The 24004-nt window shown below is 36.1% G+C and overlaps 1 protein-coding gene across 2 annotated transcripts in view; it reads left to right on the plus strand.

Annotated features, from left to right (window-relative positions):
- Positions 1-5012: 5012 nt before the first annotated feature.
- The window catches only part of NCBP1 (nuclear cap binding protein subunit 1), a 21567-nt gene continuing 2575 nt past the window's right edge, over positions 5013-24004 (plus strand). Inside the window, exons 1-20 of one of the 2 annotated variants that reach the window (XM_072404457.1) lie at positions 5013-5234; positions 6860-6948; positions 7519-7619; positions 7982-8141; positions 8436-8543; positions 9710-9831; positions 11154-11223; positions 11314-11529; positions 12206-12303; positions 12511-12574; positions 13129-13239; positions 15882-15946; positions 16869-16931; positions 18177-18251; positions 20993-21096; positions 21760-21882; positions 22046-22148; positions 22258-22351; positions 23284-23387; positions 23737-23851. In XM_072404457.1, the coding sequence (XP_072260558.1) occupies positions 5201-5234; positions 6860-6948; positions 7519-7619; positions 7982-8141; positions 8436-8543; positions 9710-9831; positions 11154-11223; positions 11314-11529; positions 12206-12303; positions 12511-12574; positions 13129-13239; positions 15882-15946; positions 16869-16931; positions 18177-18251; positions 20993-21096; positions 21760-21882; positions 22046-22148; positions 22258-22351; positions 23284-23387; positions 23737-23851 (2019 nt within the window). In that variant the 5' untranslated portion in view covers positions 5013-5200. The remainder of the gene's footprint in view (positions 5235-6859; positions 6949-7518; positions 7620-7981; positions 8142-8435; positions 8544-9709; positions 9832-11153; positions 11224-11313; positions 11530-12205; positions 12304-12510; positions 12575-13128; positions 13240-15881; positions 15947-16868; positions 16932-18176; positions 18252-20992; positions 21097-21759; positions 21883-22045; positions 22149-22257; positions 22352-23283; positions 23388-23736; positions 23852-24004) is intronic. The other variant, XM_072404458.1, reaches the window with a different exon arrangement.

A 24004-nucleotide genomic window follows, 5' to 3' on the forward strand; every position in this document is an offset into this window, starting at 1 on the left:
GAAATTTTTTTTTAAATTGTAGACCTGTAACTTAGAGAAATATGTCCGAACAGGGGTTCTAGTAGATAATATGAATATAAAAAATGTTTGAAACACACAATCATGTAAAAAAAAAAAATTACTTTTAATAAAATTAAAGGAAAAACACAAAAATCAGCAATGTAAACAAATCATAAATACTGAAAATACTGAAAAAGCAATAACTCTGTATATTGTAAAGTACTATATTATTCTAAAACACCTCCCTAGTGTGGCAATTTTTAAAACTTTGATTGTGTATTTATTGGAGTTTGTTTTGAATTATTTTGTATTTGATTGGATACGGGAGTTTGTATCCAATCCAATACAAAATAAGAATTTGAATTTCCAAGTTATTTACTTTTATTTATTTATTTATTTTTGTATTGGATTGGATGCTGGAGTTTGTATCCAATCCAATGCAAAATGAGTGTTTGAATTTACCAGGTATATACTTTGTAATTATTTGAATTATTTTGTATTGGATTGGATACGCAAGTTTGTATCCAATCAAATACAAAATATAAATTTGAATTTTGGTATATACTTTGTAATTATTTGAATTATTTTGTATTGGATTGAATACAGGAGTTTGTTTTGAATCCAATACAAAATGAATGAATGAGTTTCAGTTTGAATTTCCCGCACCCGCGCCGACGTCATCACGCACGCAGGGAGAAGCCGTCCGGTTTTTTTTTTCTCCGCCGGACGGCTTCTCCCTGCAGAGATCATCCGGCGCTGGAACGAGCAGGGCGTCGGACGATCAGCGGGACCAGGTAAGAAGCCGGCCGGCATCTTGTGATCCGCTGGCCCGGCGGATCACAGGATGCCGGCCGGCGGAACACAAGATGCCGGCCGGCTTCTTACCGGTCCCGCTGGCACCCGACGAAGGCACCCGACGCTGGAGAGATCGGCGGACGATGACCGATGGAGGACGACGCTGGATGAGCACAGGGGGACCAGGTAAGTGAAAAATCTCGGGCTTAACCATCCTTGCAATTTTTTTTTGCCCGAGCGAAGGTCGGGCTTAACTGCAAGGAGGTTAATAAACAGGATTTATATAGCGCCAACATATTACGCAGCGCTGTACATTAAATAGGGGTTGCAAATGACAAACTAATACAGACAGTGACACAGGACTCAGTCAGGGATAAGGCTGCAGCTTGTGTTCAGTCAGGAATGGGCTGCCATATACAGAATATGTGGTGATATGGAGAAAACTGCAGACAGGACTAATTACTGTTGTTATTTAATGTACAGCGCTGTGTAATATGTTGGCTCTATATAACTCCTGTTTATTATTAATAATAATAATAACAATATTAGTCTGCAAGGAGTTTGTATGTTCTCCCTGTGTTGCTTTGGGCTTCCTCAGAGTATTTCAGTTAATTTTCTTCCCCCTGTAGTAATGCCATATGACTATGGTAGGGATTGTACACCCCAATGAGGGACAGCTAGTGACATGACTTTGTACAGTGCTGTGTAATATGTCAGCGCTATATAAATACTGGATAATAGTAATGTATAATTTTATTATGAGCAGGCAAAAAGTTACGATAAAACCCATGAAGTAAAAGCTTATTAAAGTATACCTATATCCCAAATGTGTTTTTTTTATTTTATTTTTAAACCTCCCTGGCGGTATGATTATTTTAGTATTGTAAAAATGCCAAAGTGGTATATTTTACATTTAAAATACTTGTTATTTTCATAGTCTCGCTGCCCGCGCCTACACACGTCACATGCCCGCCTGGCGTCTGCATCCCCTAGCCTCGCATCCCCAACATTCACACGCCGGGGAAGCGAGGCCAGGGGACACAGATGCCAGGCATTGCTAAGGGGACGCAAATGCCAGAGGATGCCATGGGGACCAGGTGAGCCCTCAATTCCTCCCTGAGTGTGGCTCGGGGTTACCGCTTTTTGTAATGAAATTTAAACCCGAGCCACACTCGGTATTAGAGTTAGGGAGGTTAATAGAACAGGGAAAGAGTAAAAAATCTTGTCAGGTTTTACTGCAGTATGGGGGTCTGTTAGAGATTTCCCCTTACTTCCTCTTCTGTGAAACAACCTCTTACCAGACAGACAAAACCTGCAACAGGGAAACAAAAACAATACAAAGCTGACAGAGATTCTAGCATTCTGCCAGCATTACAATGCGTGGTGTAAGACAATATAGGACGTGTTTTTTGAGGGGGGATATAAGAATGCATCGGCAGCTTATTCATTTTCCATGACCTGCCTTACGACAATATGTTGCCATGCATGCCTTAGTGCACCACAATGAATTAAATCGGCCTTAAAGTGCTTGTTTCAGCGCTTTCATTTATTAATTTAATGAACTCCTCTCTGGCCTGTTCAATTCATGGCCCCAATGATGTAGTGGGTACATATTTTATATAAAAATCTCCACACATGGCTTTTATTAGCTATGGGCCATGGTTGGTGTCATGATGCGTTGTGTACATTGAGGTGCGTTCAGAATTAAAGTCCTGTCAGTGGTGCACACTGCGTCATTATTGGTGATGTGTTGTGGTAACATTAAAAATAAAACACGCTACAATACACCAACACATGAATGTTGTATTAATTTATTTTATTATTCAAAAAATAGGGACTTTAGGAGGCTAAAAAATATTTTTCAATAGAATCAAACATTTATTGATTATCATACCACATCAATTGTATATACACATTAAATTAATTTAAAATCATATACATAAATCTCTCAGTATTCCTAATCAATCTTTGTTCATTCCTTGACAAGTTTCGTGGAAATGGTCCACTTCATCAGGAGGAAACGATAAGAGAGAATTTAAGGTAGAATGGTCAGTTCCATGATTGTGTGATCTCCCCAAGTATTGGGTGCGGGGGCCACAAAGAAACCTGGCAACTATGCGGGATCTTTTTTGCAATTTAACCAAAACGAACGAATTCAACTATTTTAACCATTTAGTAATTCAATGAAAATTAGCTGGTCAGTAAAAATTGGCATCTAAAAGATGCAATGCCACATCCCAATTGACTGAATAAAAATACATATTTGTGCAGAAAAAAAAAAGACTTTTTAGGCGTTTTGGAACGGACAGTGCAGCATGCAGGACTCCATGTAACAAACAGAATATTCCCTATTGGTTTTTTGCTTTCATCTCCACCTTGAATCAATTGTCTCCTTCTTAATTACCTGCTGCTTCTGCCCTTCTGCTTTTATCATCGCTCTCTATTCTTTTTTGTGGATCCGCTTGTACAACTGGAAAAAGTATTCTATTGCATTTTGGTTATCAATGTTGTTCACAGAAGTCTCTATATTTTGATTCATCCTGAAGAAGCGACTTCATAGTCGCGAAACGCGTCAATGTAGAATAGGCACTACTAAGAGACCACATGTGATGAGTGAACTTGTGATGAATATTTGTGACATTGTTTATGTTGTATAGGCAATTGTACAAACTTTTATTGTGGTTTTGAAATTATTTACTATTAAAGTATTTATTGTTTAATTTTACTTTATGCCGTTTTTCTGCACAAATATGTATATTATAACCATTTAGATGAATACACCAAAAATATATTAGCCACTTATATAAACATCCTCTAAAGAAAATGTCCCTCTAAGCCTGCAATGAAGCTGCTCCAGCTGGATTTTAATGTGTATGTACAATTTTTGTGGTATGTTAATCAATAAATGTTTTAATCAATTGAAAAATTGTTTTTTCTACCCCATGCGGCTATTTTCCATGTTCTACCCCCCTCCACTTCTTCGGTTGTTTTAGGAGCTGGAGACAAGCGTTTACTATATAAATTGGAAATGTTATGTATCTTTGCAGCTAAGAAAAAGATTATGATAAAGTGGCTAGAACTGAGTATCCCAACTATATCTAATCTCATACAACTTTTACAGAAATTGATGGTTGATTGATAAGACCGAGACTCAGCACCCAGATACACATCCTCAGGGTTTTTTGACACATGGATATACTTATTGGAAGACACATTTTCCCCGATTCAGTTGAGTAATGTGGTTAAACTTTTTCGTCATACACCATGGTATGATCTCAGGACTTTGGGTGGAATTTGATTAAGATTTGAACATTGCTCTAGTCAATTGTACTATGTTTTATTATATAATTCAAGACATTGTTTATTGTAAATTAATTTTTTTTAGATTTAGATCCCTCCCTTTCCCTTTCCCATTTTTATATAAAAGAAAAAAAAATACAGGAAAGACACTTAGACAAATATTGATACTTTCTTTTGACTTTAGTGTTTTATTATGCTGATGTACATATTTGTATTTTGTCGAATTTCTGGATTTTCTTTGTTCTGTTTTTGATACCTGTATTCAAAAAAAAAATTTTTTTAGCCTTCTAAAGTCCCTATTTTTTTAAAGATAAAATAAACATATATGGCTACTTGGGGATGAGGCAAAACTGTCTTGAAAACAGGTAGAACTATTTCGATATTGATTACTTTTATATTCAAGAAAAAAAAATTTGCCCAACTTTAAACACATTTTAATAGAAATGTAAACTATTTCATCCATAAAGCCATCAATTTTTTTGGACAGAATAGGGAACAGTAAAAATGTCAGTGGCCCTTTGAGAGAACTTTTACCTAACTTCCTGTCTTTGTGACCCCCCACACAAGGAATGTATAATGCAGGTGTCACCAAGACAGTAAGCATTGATACCAGGAAAACATTTGTCATTAGTCCCAACACTTTCCTACTTAATGTATTTTATTAAAGTTACAAGTTATGTTTATTAATTTAATAATAATAATAAAAATATAATATTTTGGATTATAAGTAATATTTATAACAAATTTGTATATTAGGCATGTGTATTAACTTTTAGCTGTTTATCCCACACCAACAGTTTCTGCACTTTACACACGCTCCCTTAATAGCTCGACCTGCCGGAAACTCCCGCCTCCTAGTACCATAGAAACGTCAGCTGGCTAGAACGTCTCTCTATCTCTCGTCTCATTCTGCAAGAACCGGAAGCGGCTACAGCAGCGTCCTGCTGCTGTGCACGCTTCTCTCTTTGGTGGAGTAAGTTCCAGAAACCGGCGGGCCAATCAGAGTGGGAATCCTCGGAAGCCCTCGCGAGATTTGTCTTCTCTAGCGCCTTTCCGAACCGAGCTTCTCTGTTAGTAACAGAGAGGGAATTATCCGGGAGCAGCCATGTCTCGGCGGAGGCACAGCGATGAGAGTGATGGTGAGACCCTAGCCGGCTGTGGTGGTGTTGCGGTGATTTTGTTTTGCGGGTGAATGAATGCAGATTGTACGTGTCTGCTGTGGAACTACAACTCCCAGCATTGTGCATGCCCTAGAGCTCTCTGTCTATTAGACTGGCTTGTGCTATTGGGCGTGATGCATAGATACAACCTGTGCTCTTCAATGGGCACTGTATGGAGGAATGCTAAACAAATCCTTTTATGTCTGGGGCCTGGAATGAGCCCATTGGGTACTAGAATCAGATCTGGGCTGAGCACATACACCCCCGCCGGCCACTTCTTTAGGTACACCCCCGCCGGCCACTTCTTTAGGTACACCCCGCCGGCCACTTCTTTAGGTACACCCCCGCCGGCCACTTCTTTAGGTACACCCCTGCTGGCCACTATATTAGGTACACCTAATATTATGTGCCCAGATCTGATTCTGATACCCAATGGGCTCATTCTAGCCCTCAGACATAAAAGGATTTATTAACCTTTTCTCCATGCAGTGCTCAATGTAATGTGATGAAGAGCACAGGTTGTATCTATGCAGCCCTCCCAATAGCACAACCCAGTCTATCAGAGAGCTATGTGATGTGCACAATGCTGGGAGTTGTAGTTCCACATCACACAGCTACAATCTGCATTCATTCACACACAGGTGTTCCAACAACTTGTTAACACATCTAATTGGCCAATCAGATGGCAGAAACTCAGTGCATTTAAGCATGTTGCTTTTTTTTAATCTGAGAACAAGTGTAGGGTAAAAATCTATTTAAGTGGCTTTGAACGTGGCATGCTTGTAGGCGCCAGACAGGTTCACCTGAGCATTTTTACCAACTTATTTGTTGCGATTTCTGTGCACAACCAAGGTTACAGGAAATGGTTCCAAAATGAAAATGGGGAAAAAAACAAATAGTTCTCTGGGTTGAAAATGTCTTGCTAATGATAAAAGAATGGCTTGAGTGGTTTGCCCTGATTATTAGGCAGCCTGGTGTCAGTTACTGTATAAAATCCTCACTATGAGTTAATCGCAAAAAAAAAAAATCCTTATGGAGCGAGCCTAGACATTCATTTACTTCTGGAGCAAGCTGAGCTTTGATATGCAGAAAGAAACAACTGCGGTTGGTCATTAAAGAGTTACAAGATGCTGCAGAAGAGCTCATCCCCTAAGATCACCCGCAACCTCAGCTGTTTAGCAAAAGATTTCTTCTGCAAGTCATGCAAACCACTACCTTCAAGCCTCCGTCCTGCACATGAGCGAGCAGGGAAGCTTTCGTATCTAGGAGGCGTTCTTATCTCGGATGTCCCAACTCAGGGACTACCTGTATAAATACACATTGCCCAGAAAACAGTGTGTGTGAAAAAATAAAAACATAAAGTACATACATTTTCCCAGAAAACCATGCATAACTCAATTACTTGAATTATTTAGAAAATATAGTTTTGTTTAATTATAAATGGAATTTAATTCATAATTTTTGCCTGTTTTTTTGCTGTACATTAAATGGAGCATATTGACAAGAAAGCTGGAATTGTGATAGCACTGAATTGACCTGTGTTGTGTGTTTTTTTTTTTTTTTTTTTTTTTTTTTTTTTTTTTTTTTTTTTTTATCCTATACAGGAGGACAACCTCATAAAAGGAGAAGAACATCTGAACCACTTGAAATAGAAGACCGCTTGGAGTCACTGATATGTAGAGTTGGAGAAAAGGTAATAATTTATCCCAGTTAGTACTTTACCCAGAGGTTATTGTGCATAAGCGGGATAAGGTTTATTGGGGTATTTCTCTATAAGGAGTTAATAGTAGACAGAAGGGTAGAAATGGAGTGGAAATGTTACAGCTAGGGTGTCCAGACTTTGCAGAACTGTTCATGAAGATCCCAGGGTATATTATTCTTATATACAGCTTATTAACACACATATTATCAACCCAACTTGGCATACCATGAAAGTCTACAAACTGTGTATTGCAGGCCAGTAATACATACATAGCTAGTTTATATTGTGGCATACGCAAATAGAGGGGGCCTGGCTTTTACATTTTTATTCAGACACCCAGCACAAGTATGTAGATTATCAGCTCTGACTTTCGTGATATGCATGCTTGTTGGTGTGGTAATAATGGCAGTGGTGGGTTATGATTCTTTTAGACACATGATGTTTTACTTTTGTAGTCTGAAAACTTTTTTTTAGAAAAGAAAAAACATTTAATTTGGTAAATGTGTCCTGTTTGCGTTGTCCTTGCTAACTGTAAATGTAACTGTTGTCTGTTTGTAACAGAGCTCATCATCACTGGAGAGTAACTTGGAGGGCCTTGCTGGTGTCTTGGAAGCGGATCTGCCAAATTATAAAAGCATTATCCTTAGAATCCTGTGTTCAGTGTAAGTGATGTCATATACTTCCTAAAATAAAGTGTTTTTTGTCATATATCATGGTCTTTGTTGTACTACAGATTACTAATGTTATAAATATTTGTACTTGTGCTGCTCATTTAAAGTAGTTATTATAACTAGTTTATCTTAAAACTTAAAATGTAGAAAACACATTTGTAGATAGAATATGATACGTCTGATGGGGTAGATTCCCTTCACTTCCTGTCCCCATCACATATTACACATAACAATGACTGTGAAAATTTGTACTAATGCAGATGTTAACAGACATCATTAAAAAGTCTTTAAAGAATATATAAGAACATAGTATTAAGGTGTAATTTTTATTTTATTTATATTTTATTTTAAAGCAGCGCTCGTTCTTTACCGGAGAAAATGACTGTTTACACAACGTTGGTTGGGCTGCTGAATGCTAGAAACTACAACTTCGGGGGAGAATTTGTGGAAGCCATGATTCGTCATCTCAAAGAAACCATCAAATCAAACTTGTACACAGAAGCTACATACATTGTAAGCATTCTTTTTTTTTTTTTTTTTTTTACAAAGGTCAAGTGACTTAATATTTAGGCAAAGACTTTACAGGTGACCGTACTGAGAACCATTTGTTGGCAGTTCTCGTTGCAGCAGGCTGAACTAATTTCTCTTGTCAACAAGTGGTTGTTTCATGCAGTTCATGTAGTTCTAGCCTTGGTGTGCTACAATGTTTGTAAAATTTAGTAAGAACGTTTTACAATTATATTTTGTTACCTCAGACCCATATTGCTTCTTTCTGATTTTTGCCTTCTTTCTTCTCTCGGAACACAGGTACGCTTCCTGTCTGATCTTGTGAATTGTCATGTTATCGCAGCACCTTCTATGGTTGCAATGTTTGAGAACTTCATTGGGGTCACTCAGGAAGAAGATATACCTCAGGTAAGATTTTCAAGTTATGCTATTGGCTGCATGGCCCAAATTGACCTTAAAACAATGTTAATGACATATGACTACAGTGGGGATGTTGGTTTGTGAGCCCATTTGTGACATGACTATAGACTTTGTGAAGAGCTGTTTTTATATTGTTCTATATAAAAGTTAATATTAGTATTGCTATCATTCTCTGTAACAATTTTCAACTGTCACTCTTTTCTAAATTGGCCTTAGTTTAAAATACAGTGATGACTGTCACTGTATTTATAACTGAAACTGATGCCAATGTTAGAGGATGATTTGGGGAGTATCACCTGTATATATGATATGATTGTTGACATCAATTCATATTGTCACCTCTGTAAACCAGCTGTATTGCATACGATCTTAAAAATCTTTTAAAAGAAGAAACAAACAAAGGTTTTAGCAGACGGTATATCTTTTTGATCCCAATTGGCTATATATAATAAAAAAACAATCGATCTTATTGACCACCTACACCACCATATCAAGACGTTGGGGATCCAATGATTTTATTAAGTTAATACATATACTTTGTGCTTTTTCTTGCTCAGATTGTTTATTGGAATTTTACCGAGTTTAATTATTGTTAATATATTGTGTGTCACTAAATTCAGGACTGAGCTGTTCTTTGTACCTGTTGTGTTTTCCCCATTGAGCTTTTTTTATATTGTATTTCTGTTGCATTTTCTTTGAAAATTAGTGCACAGATTTTGTAGCAGCCTGCATTTTGTCAATGAAATGGAAAACGAACTTTCGATACTTGGGGATCCAACTCACACCTAGTTAGAGCCAATTCTGTGTACTCTAATTTAAAAAGTTTTTTTCAGACCTTGCCATTTATTCTAATCAAGAGATTTACCTCCATCAAAATACTATCGTTATTGTCAATTGTGCTCCATTGTTACTCTGATCACTCCCCTTAAAGGTTATTTCCTAAATGTAATATCTTGTTGTCCGATGTTTGCTCTGAAATGTATGTTAAGTGTGTTCTCCTATTGATATTAATGTTATACCTTTTTTAAATTGCTTTCAGTAAAAATATTGATGGCTACAGTGTGGAAATATTGTGTCCAGTTTCTTACTGTCGCTTTCAATAATTAATGAGGTCTTTCATAATGTGAAGTGACCTTAGCTTGTTTTGTACTTAGGTTCGATCTGACTGGTATGTGTTTGCTGTCCTCTCCTCCTTACCTTGGGTTGGTAAAGAACTTTATGAGAAGAAGGATGTTGAAATGGATCGTATTTTGTCACAAGTTGAAAGTTACCTCAAGTAAGTCCTTGGTGTGGTTTGTGTGTGTTGTCTAAGTCATTCCAGATGATAGTTCAGGCCTTTATCTATGGACATTTTCTCTTCTGGATCTCCTCATACTTACAGTACTGCTGTTATCTCTAAATGCTTACAGATAAAATAAAGTCTAAAGCCCCCGGATTTGGTGTTCAATAAATGTAAAAATTTCAATTCAAATTTGTAAAACGTGGAGACTTGGACACTTGACAGCAGTGGTTTGCCCTTCCCCAGGGCAAATTTTAGGTCATTCAAAAAGCTAAAACTTTCTTGTCTCCTTATTGTATTTGACCAGTGAAGCTGGATATAGTGATACCTCATGTCTGGGGACATTTTTTACAGTGTTTGGAAATACCCAAAATCTTTTTCTTTGAATTTTGCTTTCTATGCTATATAATTATAAAAAGGAAGTCATCACCATCCTAATATAGCCTTGTTGCTGATAAGGTTAGGAACATATATGGTGAATTATGGAATGCATGAGTTGTACGCTACTGTAACAGGAGTGTAAAGGTAATTATGGACTATAGATATTGTGGTTGTTAGTTATACAGGTATATCTATTTCTTTTAACTGTATACGAGAATGAAGTAAAAATTGTTTGGGTTCGATATTGAAGTTAAAAAATAAGTTGATTTTGTTTAGTCCTTAAAAAACACTTCCCAACCTATTATCTGAAGTGACCCAGCAACATATGTCATTGGACCTTCTCACCCATCTTTTCAGTCAACCCTCCCCAACGTTACCGAAATTTTCTCGTAAACTGGTATCCCATATTTTAGTGGCAGCTCGTACATTGATTCCCATCAGATGGAAAGTGGCTTTACCCCCTTCCATGGAGGATCTTTATGCACGGATCCAGGAGATCCATCTTATGGAATATCCTACAACCCTCTTTAGGAACACAGTGGACAAATTTGAGAAGGTCTGGGAAGCTTGGGATCATTACTATGCTACTATGCTAGGTTGCCCGGTTGACCCTTAGACCACTGTATGATTGACAATGTCACACTGCCCAGATTCTGTTTTTAACCCCCCCCCCCCCCCACATGCCACTCAGGTGTTGTGTTATACTCAGGAATTTATCGTTTTTCTTGGAAGCTCTATATGTTTTGATACTGTTTTCCAGTTTTATTGTTTTTTTTTTCATTGTTAAAAACATTTCTTTCAATAATACAATTTAAAAAAAAAAAAAAACACTTCCTAACATAGCTTGCCTCAGATTACTTATTACATGCTTACTGAGCAGCTTTATTGAGTGTCTGCAATAAATAAGTAGCTGTCATCCTCATTTATCTTCGTTTTAGGCAACGCCAAAAAATTCATGTATCTATGTTACAAATATGGTCAGCGGACAAACCTCACCCACAGGAAGAGGTAAAAGGATTTCTTTTGTTGTCTATTTTAGAGAATTGCGTTTATTTCATTCTCTACCCAGTACTTAATACTGTTTGTTTTTTTCTGTAGTACTTGGATTGCCTGTGGGCACAGATTCAAAAGCTGAAGAAGGACCGCTGGCAAGAGAGGCACATCCTTAGACCTTACCTTGCTTTTGACAGCATACTGTGTGAAGCCCTGCAGCACAACCTCCCACCATTTACACCCCCACCTCACACAGAGGATTCAATGTATCCTATTCCCAGGGTCATTTTCAGGATGTTTGATTACACCGATGCGCCTGAGGTAACTGACTCGTGTATTATGCATTTGGGTTATACAACATTTTTAGTTCCGTTGCATGATTTACCTTCGCTTTAATTTCTGATTTGTTTTAAAGGTCTTTTCTGTAGTCACGTGTTTAATTCACGTTTAAGTAGAATTTTTTTTTCTCCCTCCCAATAACCAGAGAAAATAAAACAGTTCCACTATGGGTCCTTTTTTAGTGATAATGTTATTACATAAAATAGAATATGCAAAAAATATAAAATCAATTTTTTTTGAGGGGGGGTGGGGGTAAGGATGGGTAATATTTTGCAAAATTATCTGTAAATCTATAGCTTAAAGTTGTTTTACAAAAAAAAAAAATACCCTTTAACAAATGTAAATACTGTATACATGTTTCACACTTTTCTGTTATCACAATATAAATAATAGTACAGAGTAAAATTACTTATAAATTGCCATAGCATTAACATGTTTGTAGTGGGATTTTCTGTATGTTTTGTATGTACTATTTAAAACATTCTCTGATCTCAAAAAAAGCACTGTCCTTATCCCTATGCCAATTTCATATTCAAATTTTCACACATCGAATGTTTATATATAGATATGTGTGTATTATATATATATATATATATATATATATATATATATATATATATATATATATATAATTGATAGCATTCTTATTTTACTTTAGGGTCCTGTGATGCCTGGAACTCATTCTGTTGAGCGATTTGTTATTGAAGAAAACCTTCACTGTATTATAAAATCACACTGGAAAGAGAGGAAAACATGGTAAAGTACACACTTAATATTTCCATTTACTTGGTAGTAGAAATGTAAGCTTGGCGAATGTGAAATGTAAAAAGATTTACAGATGACCATATGAGTTGGTTTTGCTAGTGATTCTTCACAATCTAATCTCAATTACCAAAACTCTTTGCTAGGTTGTCTTTTTCAACTTTATTAACTGGATTTTTTCCCCCCACTTTTACTTTGTAGTGCTGCACAGCTGCTTAGCTATCCTGGCAAGAATAAGATTCCTTTAAATTATCATATTGTTGAGGTAAGTGCCAGGCAAGATCCTATCCTATTTAGGTAGGAAGTGAAGGAAATGTGTTTACGCAAATAGTGATCAATAAGATTTCTTTTCTTTCAAGAATATCAAACTGTGGAATTTGATGAGTGAAATTCTTTTTTAATTCACAACTTTTAGGACAAAGAATACTTTTTTGATGAACTGCTCTCTTCAAATGCTGCTGTACCTAAATAAAATTAGGTTGTGGCAAATGCCAAAAAAACAATAAAACGATCTGTTTCTGGGCAACTAGTTTCCAAAGTTCTCATTTGTGTTCTTAGACTGTCTTAGCTTTTAGACTTTACATTTGATGTGATTAGGTCAGAATAAAGTTGATATCTCGCATGTACTGAACCGAGATGCGCAATAATACATCTTCTGTATTGTTCTATTGTTATTCAAACAGGAGTTTTGCGAAAGTAGGAAAAAAACTGGTTGTTCATAAATTTTCAAATAATCAACTTTACTGTAGATGTTAACTTTGGAAATAAGAGATCGGTTTTAGGATCGAGACTTTAACCATTTTTTACCTTGTATTTCAGGTCATCTTTGCAGAATTGTTTCAGCTTCCTGTTCCACCACATATTGATGTTATGTATACAACACTATTAATTGAGCTTTGCAAGCTTCAGCCTGGGTCTTTACCACAAGTTGTATCCTTTTTCCTAGAATAATTGTTTCCTACTTTGTATACATAGGCTTCGCTCATTGCTGTGATTTTAAAGCATATCTAAACCATAAAAGATTAAATTTGCTAGTACTTAGATTTACTGGCTTAATTTTTTTTAAGGACCCTGCAAGTAACTTCTTGTCCTAGGTTAAGAACACTTTTTACTGTACCTATAGAGGAACAGTTAGTTAGGTCCACAAATATTTGGACAGACAAACCTTTTTTTCTATTTTTGGTTCTGTACAATACCACAATTCATTTTAAATGAAACAACAGACTAAATTTCGGACAGAAAGGCCAACAAACAAACAGCAACTAAAAGCCGCTGCAGAGCATTAAAAAGGATGAAACCCAGCATCCGGTGATGTCCATGAGTTCAAGACTACAGGCTGTCATTGCCAGCAAAGGGTTTTCAACCAAGTATTAGAAATGATAATTTTATTTTCAGCTTTTTAATTTGTCCAATTACTTTTGAGCCCCTGAAATGAAATGATTTGTGTTTTAAAAAAAAAGGCTTTAGTTCCTCACATTTTTATGCAATCTTTGTGTTCAACCCACTGAATTAAAGCTGAAAGTCTGCAGTTCAACTGCATCTTTATTTGTTTCATTTAAAATTAATTGTGGTAATGTACAGAACCAAAAATAGAAAAAGGTTGTCTGTCAAAATATTTGTACAGAGAAAGATAAAGGAAGTGCCAAATATGACAATGATACAAATATTAGAGGGGAAAGCATCTTTATTTGAAGTGGTTAGTAATTGTTGGTTAATTGTAATTTAAAGTATGGTAAAGGGACACACTTAAAAGCAAACCTGGGCAATTGTAACATTTGACAAGAAATATATAAGTGAAGGTTACAAGAACTAATATTAACACTTTTATATGTAATGTTTTACTGTAAAAGTTGAGTTTGGTACACTCTCCTCTAGACATCCTTTGATGTGCAAACATTTAGACAAATTGGGAGGGAGAGGGAAATTAGCTGGGCTGAACTCTTGCAGTAAAATACAAGATTTGCATACAGCTGCCTGTAGTTCAGGGTCACTGTAATTATTTTTTTTTTTATTCCTGAAACGCCACACTTGCAGTTTGCTGTGCTTGGCTTAGTCTACATGGACTGTTTCCCCAGCGTTTAACCTGAGGCTTTTAAAGCCCATGTTTGAAGTCCCAATCCATTTCAATGGGCTAATCTACACCAGGACGTTTCCTTCAGGCACGTTTTTGAGCATTTATTAAAAAATAAAAACGCTGGATGAACGTGGGAAAACACTTCCATTAAACTCAATGGAGGCTTTTTCAAGCGTTTTTAAGCTTTTATGAAAGCTTCCATTGAAAACAATGGGGGCTGTATAAACGTTTTTAGGAGGACTTTGGACTCTGGAAGCTCCCTTTAATAAGGAGACTCCCAGATCTCCACCGCCCCACCCTGGGGAATGAGTACGGGGGTACATATAACCTCTTACTCATTCCCCAAAAGGGTTAAAATATATGTAAAAAATAGGCAAGGCTTTAATGTTAAATTATTTTATATTAAATGTGTTTGTGTAACTAAACTTTTTTTTTTTTACGAGTTATCCCAATGACAGGAGGATTCCCAGGGCTGCAATGAGCACAGCCCTGGAAATCCTCCTGACTGTGAGGGATTGCAGGGCACTAGGGGTTAAATGAGGACAAGCCTCTCCAATAACCCCTAGTGCTCTGTGTTTGGCTGAGGTTTTACATTTCTCAGCCATTCAGCACTAGACATGAATGGGGAGCCTTGTGCCCAATTATCTCTAGTGTTCTGTGATTGACTGAGAAAAGGAAACCCTGATGACAGCTCAAGCATCATCAGGATTTCCCTTTCCTCAGGCAATCAGGGAGCAGAGCAATCGGCGGAGCTCTGCTATGCTGACAGCTCTGCTCCCCTGATTGCTCCCGCAGCCCTAGAGGAGCTGTGACATGTATTACACATACAGAATACATGTCACAGCTCCTCTAGGAAAAAAAAAAGTTTTGTTACACAAACACACATATTTAATAAAATAATTTAACATTAAAGCCTCGTCCAATTTTTTTACACATTTTTAACCTTTTCAGGGAATGAATAAAGGGTTTTATGTACCCCCTGTACTCATTCCCTGAAAGGGTTAAAAGAAAAATTTTATAAACGCTTATGTAAAATCGGGGTAAAACGCGTCATAGGCGTTTATAAACGTTTTTTAGGGTTAAGCTTTTAAAACGCTTGTAAAAGTGCAGAAAAACGCATATAAACGTGGTAGGAACGTTTATATGCGGTTTTTAAAACTGTTCATATAGACCCAGCCTTATCTTAAATTATCCAGGTCCTACTAAAATAAGAAAATATTATTCTTATATAGACTTCCTTTTTTAGCAGATTAGAAACACTAAGGTCAAATAATGTATTCTACATTTCACAGTTCTTTTAGTTTTTGCTTTGTAGTGATTGGGCTTATTGGTTTGTGTTCTGATGTTTTTCTTTGTAGAAAGGTTACATGTAAGCTTGCATTGCAATGCTCTATTTATCAGATGTCTAGTGCTGCATTCCATAGCACCATCCAGAAGGGTTCATATCCACCTAAATTAACTGACTACAACAGTTTTTGTTCCTTAATTTAATCAATAGCTTGCTCAAGCCACTGAAATGCTTTACACTCGATTGGACACAATGAATGCAACTTGTGTGGACAGGTAATTTTTTTTTTTTTTTCTGATGGTGTTTGCTTACGTTTTAATTTTAATACTACTGCCATATTGGAATGTTAAAATGTATGTTTGAGCCTACTTATTTTTGTCAGGACTGTGGGTATACCTACTTTTTAAAATCTGTTATGCATAACTCTTGATATTTTATTTGCTTGCCCTCTTTCTTCATTACAAATTTGTGTTACAAGAAAAAAGGAAGCACTAATTAATGTTGTAGTGCACATTTTTGGTAGACTCCACCCTAGCACCTTTTTACATTTTGGATCTTTGGGTTAATCCACATTTTGTTAATGCAGCCTATTCTAATGATGTGTTGCTTTAGTGTGCTCAGTGTCATTAACAATGAATGGCACCATAACACACTGTAACATTCTTTGCATTAAGGTTCATGTGACTGAACCCTTATTTTGCGACACAACAATATTTAAATCCTCTTGATGTATTTAACTGTTTTCCAGCTAATATATTCCACACAACATGGCACTGAAAGGATAAAAAACAAGCTTGCAGTTGCGTTAGCTTGTTTCAAATTTTGTCAGTTTTAGTGTAGCAGTAATCTCAGCAGCTGTGCAATCCCCCCAACCTATGACAGACTCCCGGAGAGCCCATCTATACAAGGGTACTTTCTACTTATCCCTGGAGTTAAAACTTGAAATGTACTTTTTTTATGGTATAATACACAAATTGTTACTTACAAAGTTCTGCAGCAATATAGTACCATTTATAAAATGGTCTACATTTGACTGAACAGAAAGCTCAATTCCCAGGTATGAAACCGTTGCCAATTTGTATTTAATTTTCTTTAGCTAAAGTAACGGCACTAAATGGTGGATATGGCATACTAGCTTGTAAAGGTTATGCTTTTAAGAGCAATCCATTTTTAAATTATCTGTTTTGTTTTCTCTAGGTTCATTAATTGGTTTTCTCACCATCTAAGTAATTTTCAGTTCCGATGGAATTGGGAGGATTGGTAAGTTCTTTAATAATTGTTGTCAAAATGATCGTACCTGGGTAGGACTTTTCAAAGGACATTGCTCACTTTAAAGTGTTACAGAACATACTGAAACTGTTTTCAGAATATTAACTTTAAATGTTTTGGAACAAAAAATAGAACTCCAGTTAAAATGTTTTCAAATTTTGATGTTGGGAGTTGCCAAATCACTTTCATGTGCTAATTGGTATCTGGGTTCCTCTGGGGAAAGATTTCAACAGCACAAAGGTAAAGAGTACTCTACCCCTTAAATTTAATAAAAAAAAAAAAAAAAGGCAGCTAAAATTTTAACATTACCTGTCGCTTCCCCTATTACACAAAAGCTACAAAAGAAATAATTTGATTGGCATTATACCCGCCCCAAACAACGGTCTTTGTATAAAACTACATAAAAGCTTTAACCATTGTGATGTTTGTAGATATACCATGTAGTGTTTTTTTTTTTTAAGTCTTATTTTCAACTATGGGCATAGATTAATAATAATAATAGTAGTAATTGATTATTCAACAAAGACTAATTGTGGATATCCAAAATACCAGACTGATGAGCCAGTTAGCATGCCTATAGTAAGAGCGTCAAGATCAATCACTGATTTTGCTTTGCAGGCACAGGGTATATGGCTTATGTATTTGACAGCTTTCCAAGAAAAAAAAAAAAAAGTATATTAAAAAAAAAATATATATATATATTGCTACAAGCGCACTCAGGTGCTGCCCTGCACTAGGCGTGGCAGTTTGATAAGATGAATGCGTTTTTCCGCATCTCTGATGTAACTGAACTTTTTTTTTCCTTTTAATGAATATATATATATATATTATATAATTTTTTTTTTTTTTTTTTTTAGTTAAAAACTAGCATGGGTATTTGTGTCTGTCTTCATGGAATAAGAAAGGTTGCACTAAGATCTAATTAGGCTCTGCATGCATGTGTTCTGAACACAGAGAGGAGCAGCGTATTGGTACATTAGCGTTACATAGTGTTGTCCATTCAGCAGGTCTCAGGTGTGAAAATATTAGCTCTTCCCAGAGAATGTGGGGCAACTGTACTGGTTGTAATACTTGGCAGTGGTATATGATTTTTTATAAGTAGCTATTTTAGATGTTCCTTGTCACAGAAGACTGCACAAATTATTTTACAAGATAGATACTTTCATCTAACAAAATATATATTTTAACTTAAAGTTATGTGCAGATGAATGCATTTTTTTTTTGTTGTTTTTGCAGGTCAGACTGCCTTTCCCAAGATCTAGATAGACCAAAACCACAGTTTGTTCGTGAAGTTTTAGAGAAATGCATGAGGTAGGTATACACAAACTTTCTGTTGGACGAACTTTGTTAGTTATAACAGCTAAATTAAAAAAAAAAAAAATCTTTAAAACCAATGAGCTTTATTTTTAAATTTATAGGAAATGAATAGTAAATAAACAAATATTGTGAGTAAAATGACCAGAATGATTTCTAAATAGAGCCTAATGTTTCTGTTCTCTTTTGGAATTAACTTTAGGCTTAGTCTACACAGACTGTTTCCCCAGCGTTTAACCTGAGGCTTTTAAAGGCCATGTTTGAAGTCCCCATGCATTCCAATGGGCTAATCTACACCAGGACGTTTCCTTCAGGCACGTTTTTGCGCATTTTCTTAAACGTTGCTTGCAATGTTCAAAAAATAAAAACGCTGGAAAAACGCATGAAAACGCTTCCATTGAACTCAATGGAGGCTTTTTCAAGCGTTTTTAAGCTTTTATGAAAGCTTCCATTGAAAACAATGGGGGCTTTTACAAACGTTTTTAGCAGGTCTTTGGAATCTGGAAGCCCCCTTTAATAAGGAGACTCCCAGATCTCCACCCCCCCACCCTGGAGAATGAGTACAGGGGTACATAAAACCCCTTACTCATTCTCTGAAAGGGTTAAAATATATGTAAAAAATGGGACGAGGCTTTAATGTTAAATTATTTTATTAACCACCTGGGCGTTTCACTGATGTCCAGATTTCTGTACCAAAAGCGGTACACTGTTTTTTTTTTTTTTTTTTTACATTTTAGACCTGTAACTTACGAAATATGTCTGAGCAAGGGTCTAGTAGATATCATGAATATAAAAAAAGTTTGAAACACAATCCTGTAAAAAAAAAAAAAAAAAAAAATTACTTTTAATAAAATTAAATAAACACAAAAATCAGCTTAAACAAGAATACATAAATAAATCAAAAATACTGAAAATGCAATAATTCGGTATACTATATAGTAATATATTTTTCTAAAACACCTCCCTAGTGTGGTAAATTTTAAATCAGAGTCCAACGTCACATACCTATAGATAAAACCACATAAATATATTTTGTATTGGGTTGGATACAGGACTTTGTATTGAATCCAATACAAAATATTTGAATTTCCCGATACGCCCCCAATCGACGGGCGCACGCACGGACATGGTCAGGAATCGCCGAGGGATGCGTACGCGAACGCCAGGTGTTCTAATTTTTTCGGAACTTCCATGCACAAGGTGGTAAATTTTTTGCATGGAAATTTATTTTAGATTGTAGGCTATAATTCACCGAATTACTCAATAATTACTTATAATTCACCGAATTACCTCATAACTTACCGAAATTATCAAAAATTTAATAATAATTTTTTTTATAAAACAAAAAATTTAAAAGTGTATAATGTAATATATATGTACAGTAGCTTATATAATACAATTATATGAAGATTTCTTTGTATTGGACTCAATACAGCTTTTTTGTATTGAGTTCAATACAAAGTTATTTGAATTTCCCGCCCCGCCTCCCGCACCGACGCATGCAGCGACGTCACCGGGAAACCCCGGACATCGTCACTGCACTTGCCGGGAGAAGACTGAAGAGGACGGACGTGTGCGGAGGAGCTGCGGGACCGGGTAAGTATATTCTTACAGTTGTAATCCGATTGTCATACAATGTATGACAATCGGATTGCAATATAACGCTTGTTTAACCACCTGAGAAAAGTTCGGGTTTAACACTTTTTGCAAGTGTTTTTTCCCCCGAACCAAGGTCGGGTTAAACGGCCGGGTGGTTAAATGTGTGTGTTTGTGTAACAAAACTTTTTTATTTATTTTTTTTGTACAGGTTATCTTAATGACAGGATGATTCCCAGGGTTGCAATGAGCACAGCCCTGGAAATCATCCTGACAGTGAGGGATCGCAGGGCACTAGGGGGTAAATGAGGAGAAGCCTCTCCATTCACCTCTAGTGCTCTGTGATTGGCAGAGGTTTTACGTTTCTCAGCCATTCAGCACTAGACATGAATGGGGAGACTTGTGCCCATTCATCTGTAGTGCTCTGTGATTGGCTGAGAAACCCTGATGACAGCTCAAGCATCATCAGGATTTCCCTTTCCTCAGCCAATCAGGGAGCAGAGCAGTCAGCAGAGCTTTACTATGCATACTAAACAAGCCGATACCTAATACTGAGGTAAATGTTAACTAAATAAACGCAATAACTAAAAGCTTTTCTTGGTTTAGTGGAAGGCCACACACCTTTAGCTTTTATTTCCAGCACATGGCCGTGTTGTACCTATCTTACCCCCTCCCAACATATCCAAGTAAAATCTTTACCTGTATGACTGATATTGCAAGATACAAAGCACATAATGGCAGTGAAAAAAAAATCTACAGTTAAATGCCACCTTAAGTGTCAGTATTTGTTAATATTGGCCTTCAATGCGGAACTGAAGTTCCACTTTAAAGAATACATGATCAGACAGGTCATTATAGCAGCAAGGGGCAGACAATGTCCTCTCTGCAATAATCCCTCCTACCTGCCTAATCGCACTGCCTAATCTGAACTGCTCATGCACAGCCTCTGCTTTGATTGATTGCCAGGATACTCCACATTCCCAGCGTCCACTGCACATGCCAGGAATGACTAAACTCCCATGTGCCTGTGCGGGAAGTATTACATTCTGACCAATCAAGATGACAGCAAATGTAATTTTTTTTTTCCCTTAAAGTTTTAAGTATTTGTCCCTTATTGTATTGTATTTTCTCTGTTTACATAGGCTTTCTTACCATCAGAGGATATTGGATATTGTACCATCATCATTTTCTGCCTTGTACCCAGCAGAACCCAAGTGTGTTAACAAATATGGAGATGAGAGTAGCAGTAAGTTTTTTTTTAATTTATTATTTTTTTTTTTTTATCACCAACATTCCTTTCCACTAACCTTGGTATTGCAATCTAACACAAATCTACACATTGAGAGACTTATCTCTTCTGCAATAAAATACCTGCCTGATTACATTTTTTGACTAGCCTTTCCACTCCTCAAGAACATGTCTCTTGGAATTTAAGTATAGATCCACTTGATTGTACACACACATAGTAAAATGCACATGTAAAACTCAAAAATATAGAATAAAGTGTTTGCAAATTATTTTACACAATATTTGCACACTTCCCGCCAAATCCTAAATTTTAATAAAAAATCTTTGTTCACATAATGTGAATTTTCTGCCAGAAGTTGACTCTGTTAGGGATGTAAGAGTTGTTTAGTGACTTAGGATTCTACAATGGCAAAATGACCTTAGCTTTATGCTGTAAAAACATTGAAATATTAAATACAATATCAGGAAAATCTTTCTAAACCTAAACTTGTCTATAAACTGTTTGGATTTGTCAGTACCTTTTAAAGATCTTTAAAAAATGTGTCCAGAACTTTTACACTGAAAGAAAATAAATGGCAAGACTTTCATCTTAAGATCTCACTATAGTGAGCTAGTTTTGACATTGCAATACAGGTTATAATTAAAATTGTTTACATTTCAGGTGCATTACCTGGATATGCCATTGCTGTGACTTTGACTAATGCCATCAAGAACAAAGCTATGAATGAGGAAATTTTAAGTATTTTAAAAGATTTACCAAATCCTAATCAAGATGATGATGATGGTAAGGATTTTTTTCACTGTGCAGCACCGTTTCTTTGAGAATTACTACATTTTTGGCAAATTAATAGATTGAGAAAAAGGTAAACTGCATATCGTAATACATTCATCTATGTAATTCTTTTTTGCTTCAGTTTTCTGATTTTTATGTTTTGTTTTGCTTGCAGATGAAGGAATCAGCTTTAATCCACTAAAAATAGAGGTTTTTATGCAGTGCTTGCTCAACCTTGCCTGTAAATCATTCAGCCATTCATTTAGTGCACTTGCAAAGTAAGAGGCAATTACAGAACTCATTCAACTGTTCCGTAGAACATGTCTTTGTTTACTGAACTCTAGTAAAGTTTTAACACTTTTTTTTTTTTTTTTTTTTTTTTTTTAGATTTCATGAAGTATTAAAAGCACTAACTGACTGTGAAGAAGGAAAGCTTCATATTCTAAGAGTTTCTTATGATGTCTGGAGAAACCACCCCCAGGTACAGTGCATTTAAGAAAAAAATCCACCAGGACTGATTGCTGTTTCTGATGCCTGCCAAGCTGGCCCTTGTGGTATTTCATTTTTCCCCCTAGAGACCTGCCACAGATGTGTATGTTCATTGTCTGTCTTTATGAATATGCCACTGTACTGAGGTCCTGTAGCACTGCTATATTCCTCAGTTTTGCCTCTTTGTGATCCCATCAGACTTTATGTAAACATGTAGTTCTTTATCAGCTAGCAGAAAGAAGTTCCAAATGAACTATTCACACAGTTCTGTCTGATTTTGCAGTTCAGGAACCCTTACATTTCTTGTCTCGGCCTAGATATAAATATAAGTATTACAAATATCAATCATCGCCCTTTGTTGGCACATTAACCCCCCCCCCCCCCCCCCAGGCGGTCTGATTCTGTCAAAATTTCCGTGCAAAAAGTGATAAAATTTTTTTGCATGGAAATTTATTTTACATTGTAGGCTATAATTCTTAGGCAAAACTCACCAAAATATGACCAAAAAAAAATTGAAATAAAAAATGGTTTTATATCTAATATAACTGTACAGCAGCATATATTATATTATATAAACATTTCTTTGTATTGGACCCAATACAGCTATTTTGTATTGAATCCAATACAAAGTGATTTTGAATTTCCCACTGCTAACTCCCGGCAGCACTGACATCACCGCATTGATCTCGGCTCTTTGTTCTCTAATTCTGATAAAATCCTCCCTTACAGTTCTAAATCTGTCTAGAACAGGATATTATAACTTTTGATGGAGGAATGCATATGATGCCAAAAATATTTACTTTACAATGTTATGATGAATAAGCGAATTGTTAAATCAGTCTGGTGACATAATGTGACAAATTTTCTATGCTGAATGTGTCCACATATGTAAAATAGTCTGTTTTTTTTTGTTTTTTTTCACAGATGATTACAGTACTTGTAGATAAGCTTATACGGACCCAGATTGTTGACTGTGCTGCTGTAGCCAATTGGATTTTTGCACCAGAGTTATCCCATGAGTTTACAAGGTGCTTTTTTTTCCCCCCATGTCCTCCCCCCCTCCCATGTGTTTATAGAGTAAATTTGAGTACTGACACCTCTTTTGAGCTTGAACATCTGTCTGACACTTTCACCTCAGATATTCAGAAAATTCTATTCCTCTCCTCTTGTCTCATTGTATCTGTCATTTGCTGCCCCAATTTATTGTACAGTGCTGTGTAATATTTTGGAGCTATATGAATACTGTTTAATCGTATTCCCACGGTTCAGGGTTTTAGGTTCTAAATTTTAGAATAAATGTTTTTTTAGCTCGCACAAGTAAGCCGCATTCAATCAGACCTGTGTTGTAATGTTAGTTTGTTTTGCTTTCTCTTGTAGACTGTACATTTGGGAAACTCTGCATTCCACAATTAGGAAAATGAACAAACATGTTCAGAGAATACAGAAGGAGTTGGAAGATACAAAGCAAAGACTAGCCAAGCAACACAAACGTGTATGTAATCTGGAAAATGTTATGTATAAACTGCTAATATACAGGGCCACTTGCAAGTAAAACAACTACCGTATTTTTCGGACTATAAGACGCTCCGGCCTATAAGACGCACCCAATTTTAAAGGAGAAAAACCTAGAAAAAAAAGATTCTGA

Source organism: Pyxicephalus adspersus, chromosome 3 (assembly GCF_032062135.1).
Source record: "Pyxicephalus adspersus chromosome 3, UCB_Pads_2.0, whole genome shotgun sequence".
NCBI lineage: Eukaryota > Metazoa > Chordata > Amphibia > Anura > Pyxicephalidae > Pyxicephalus > Pyxicephalus adspersus.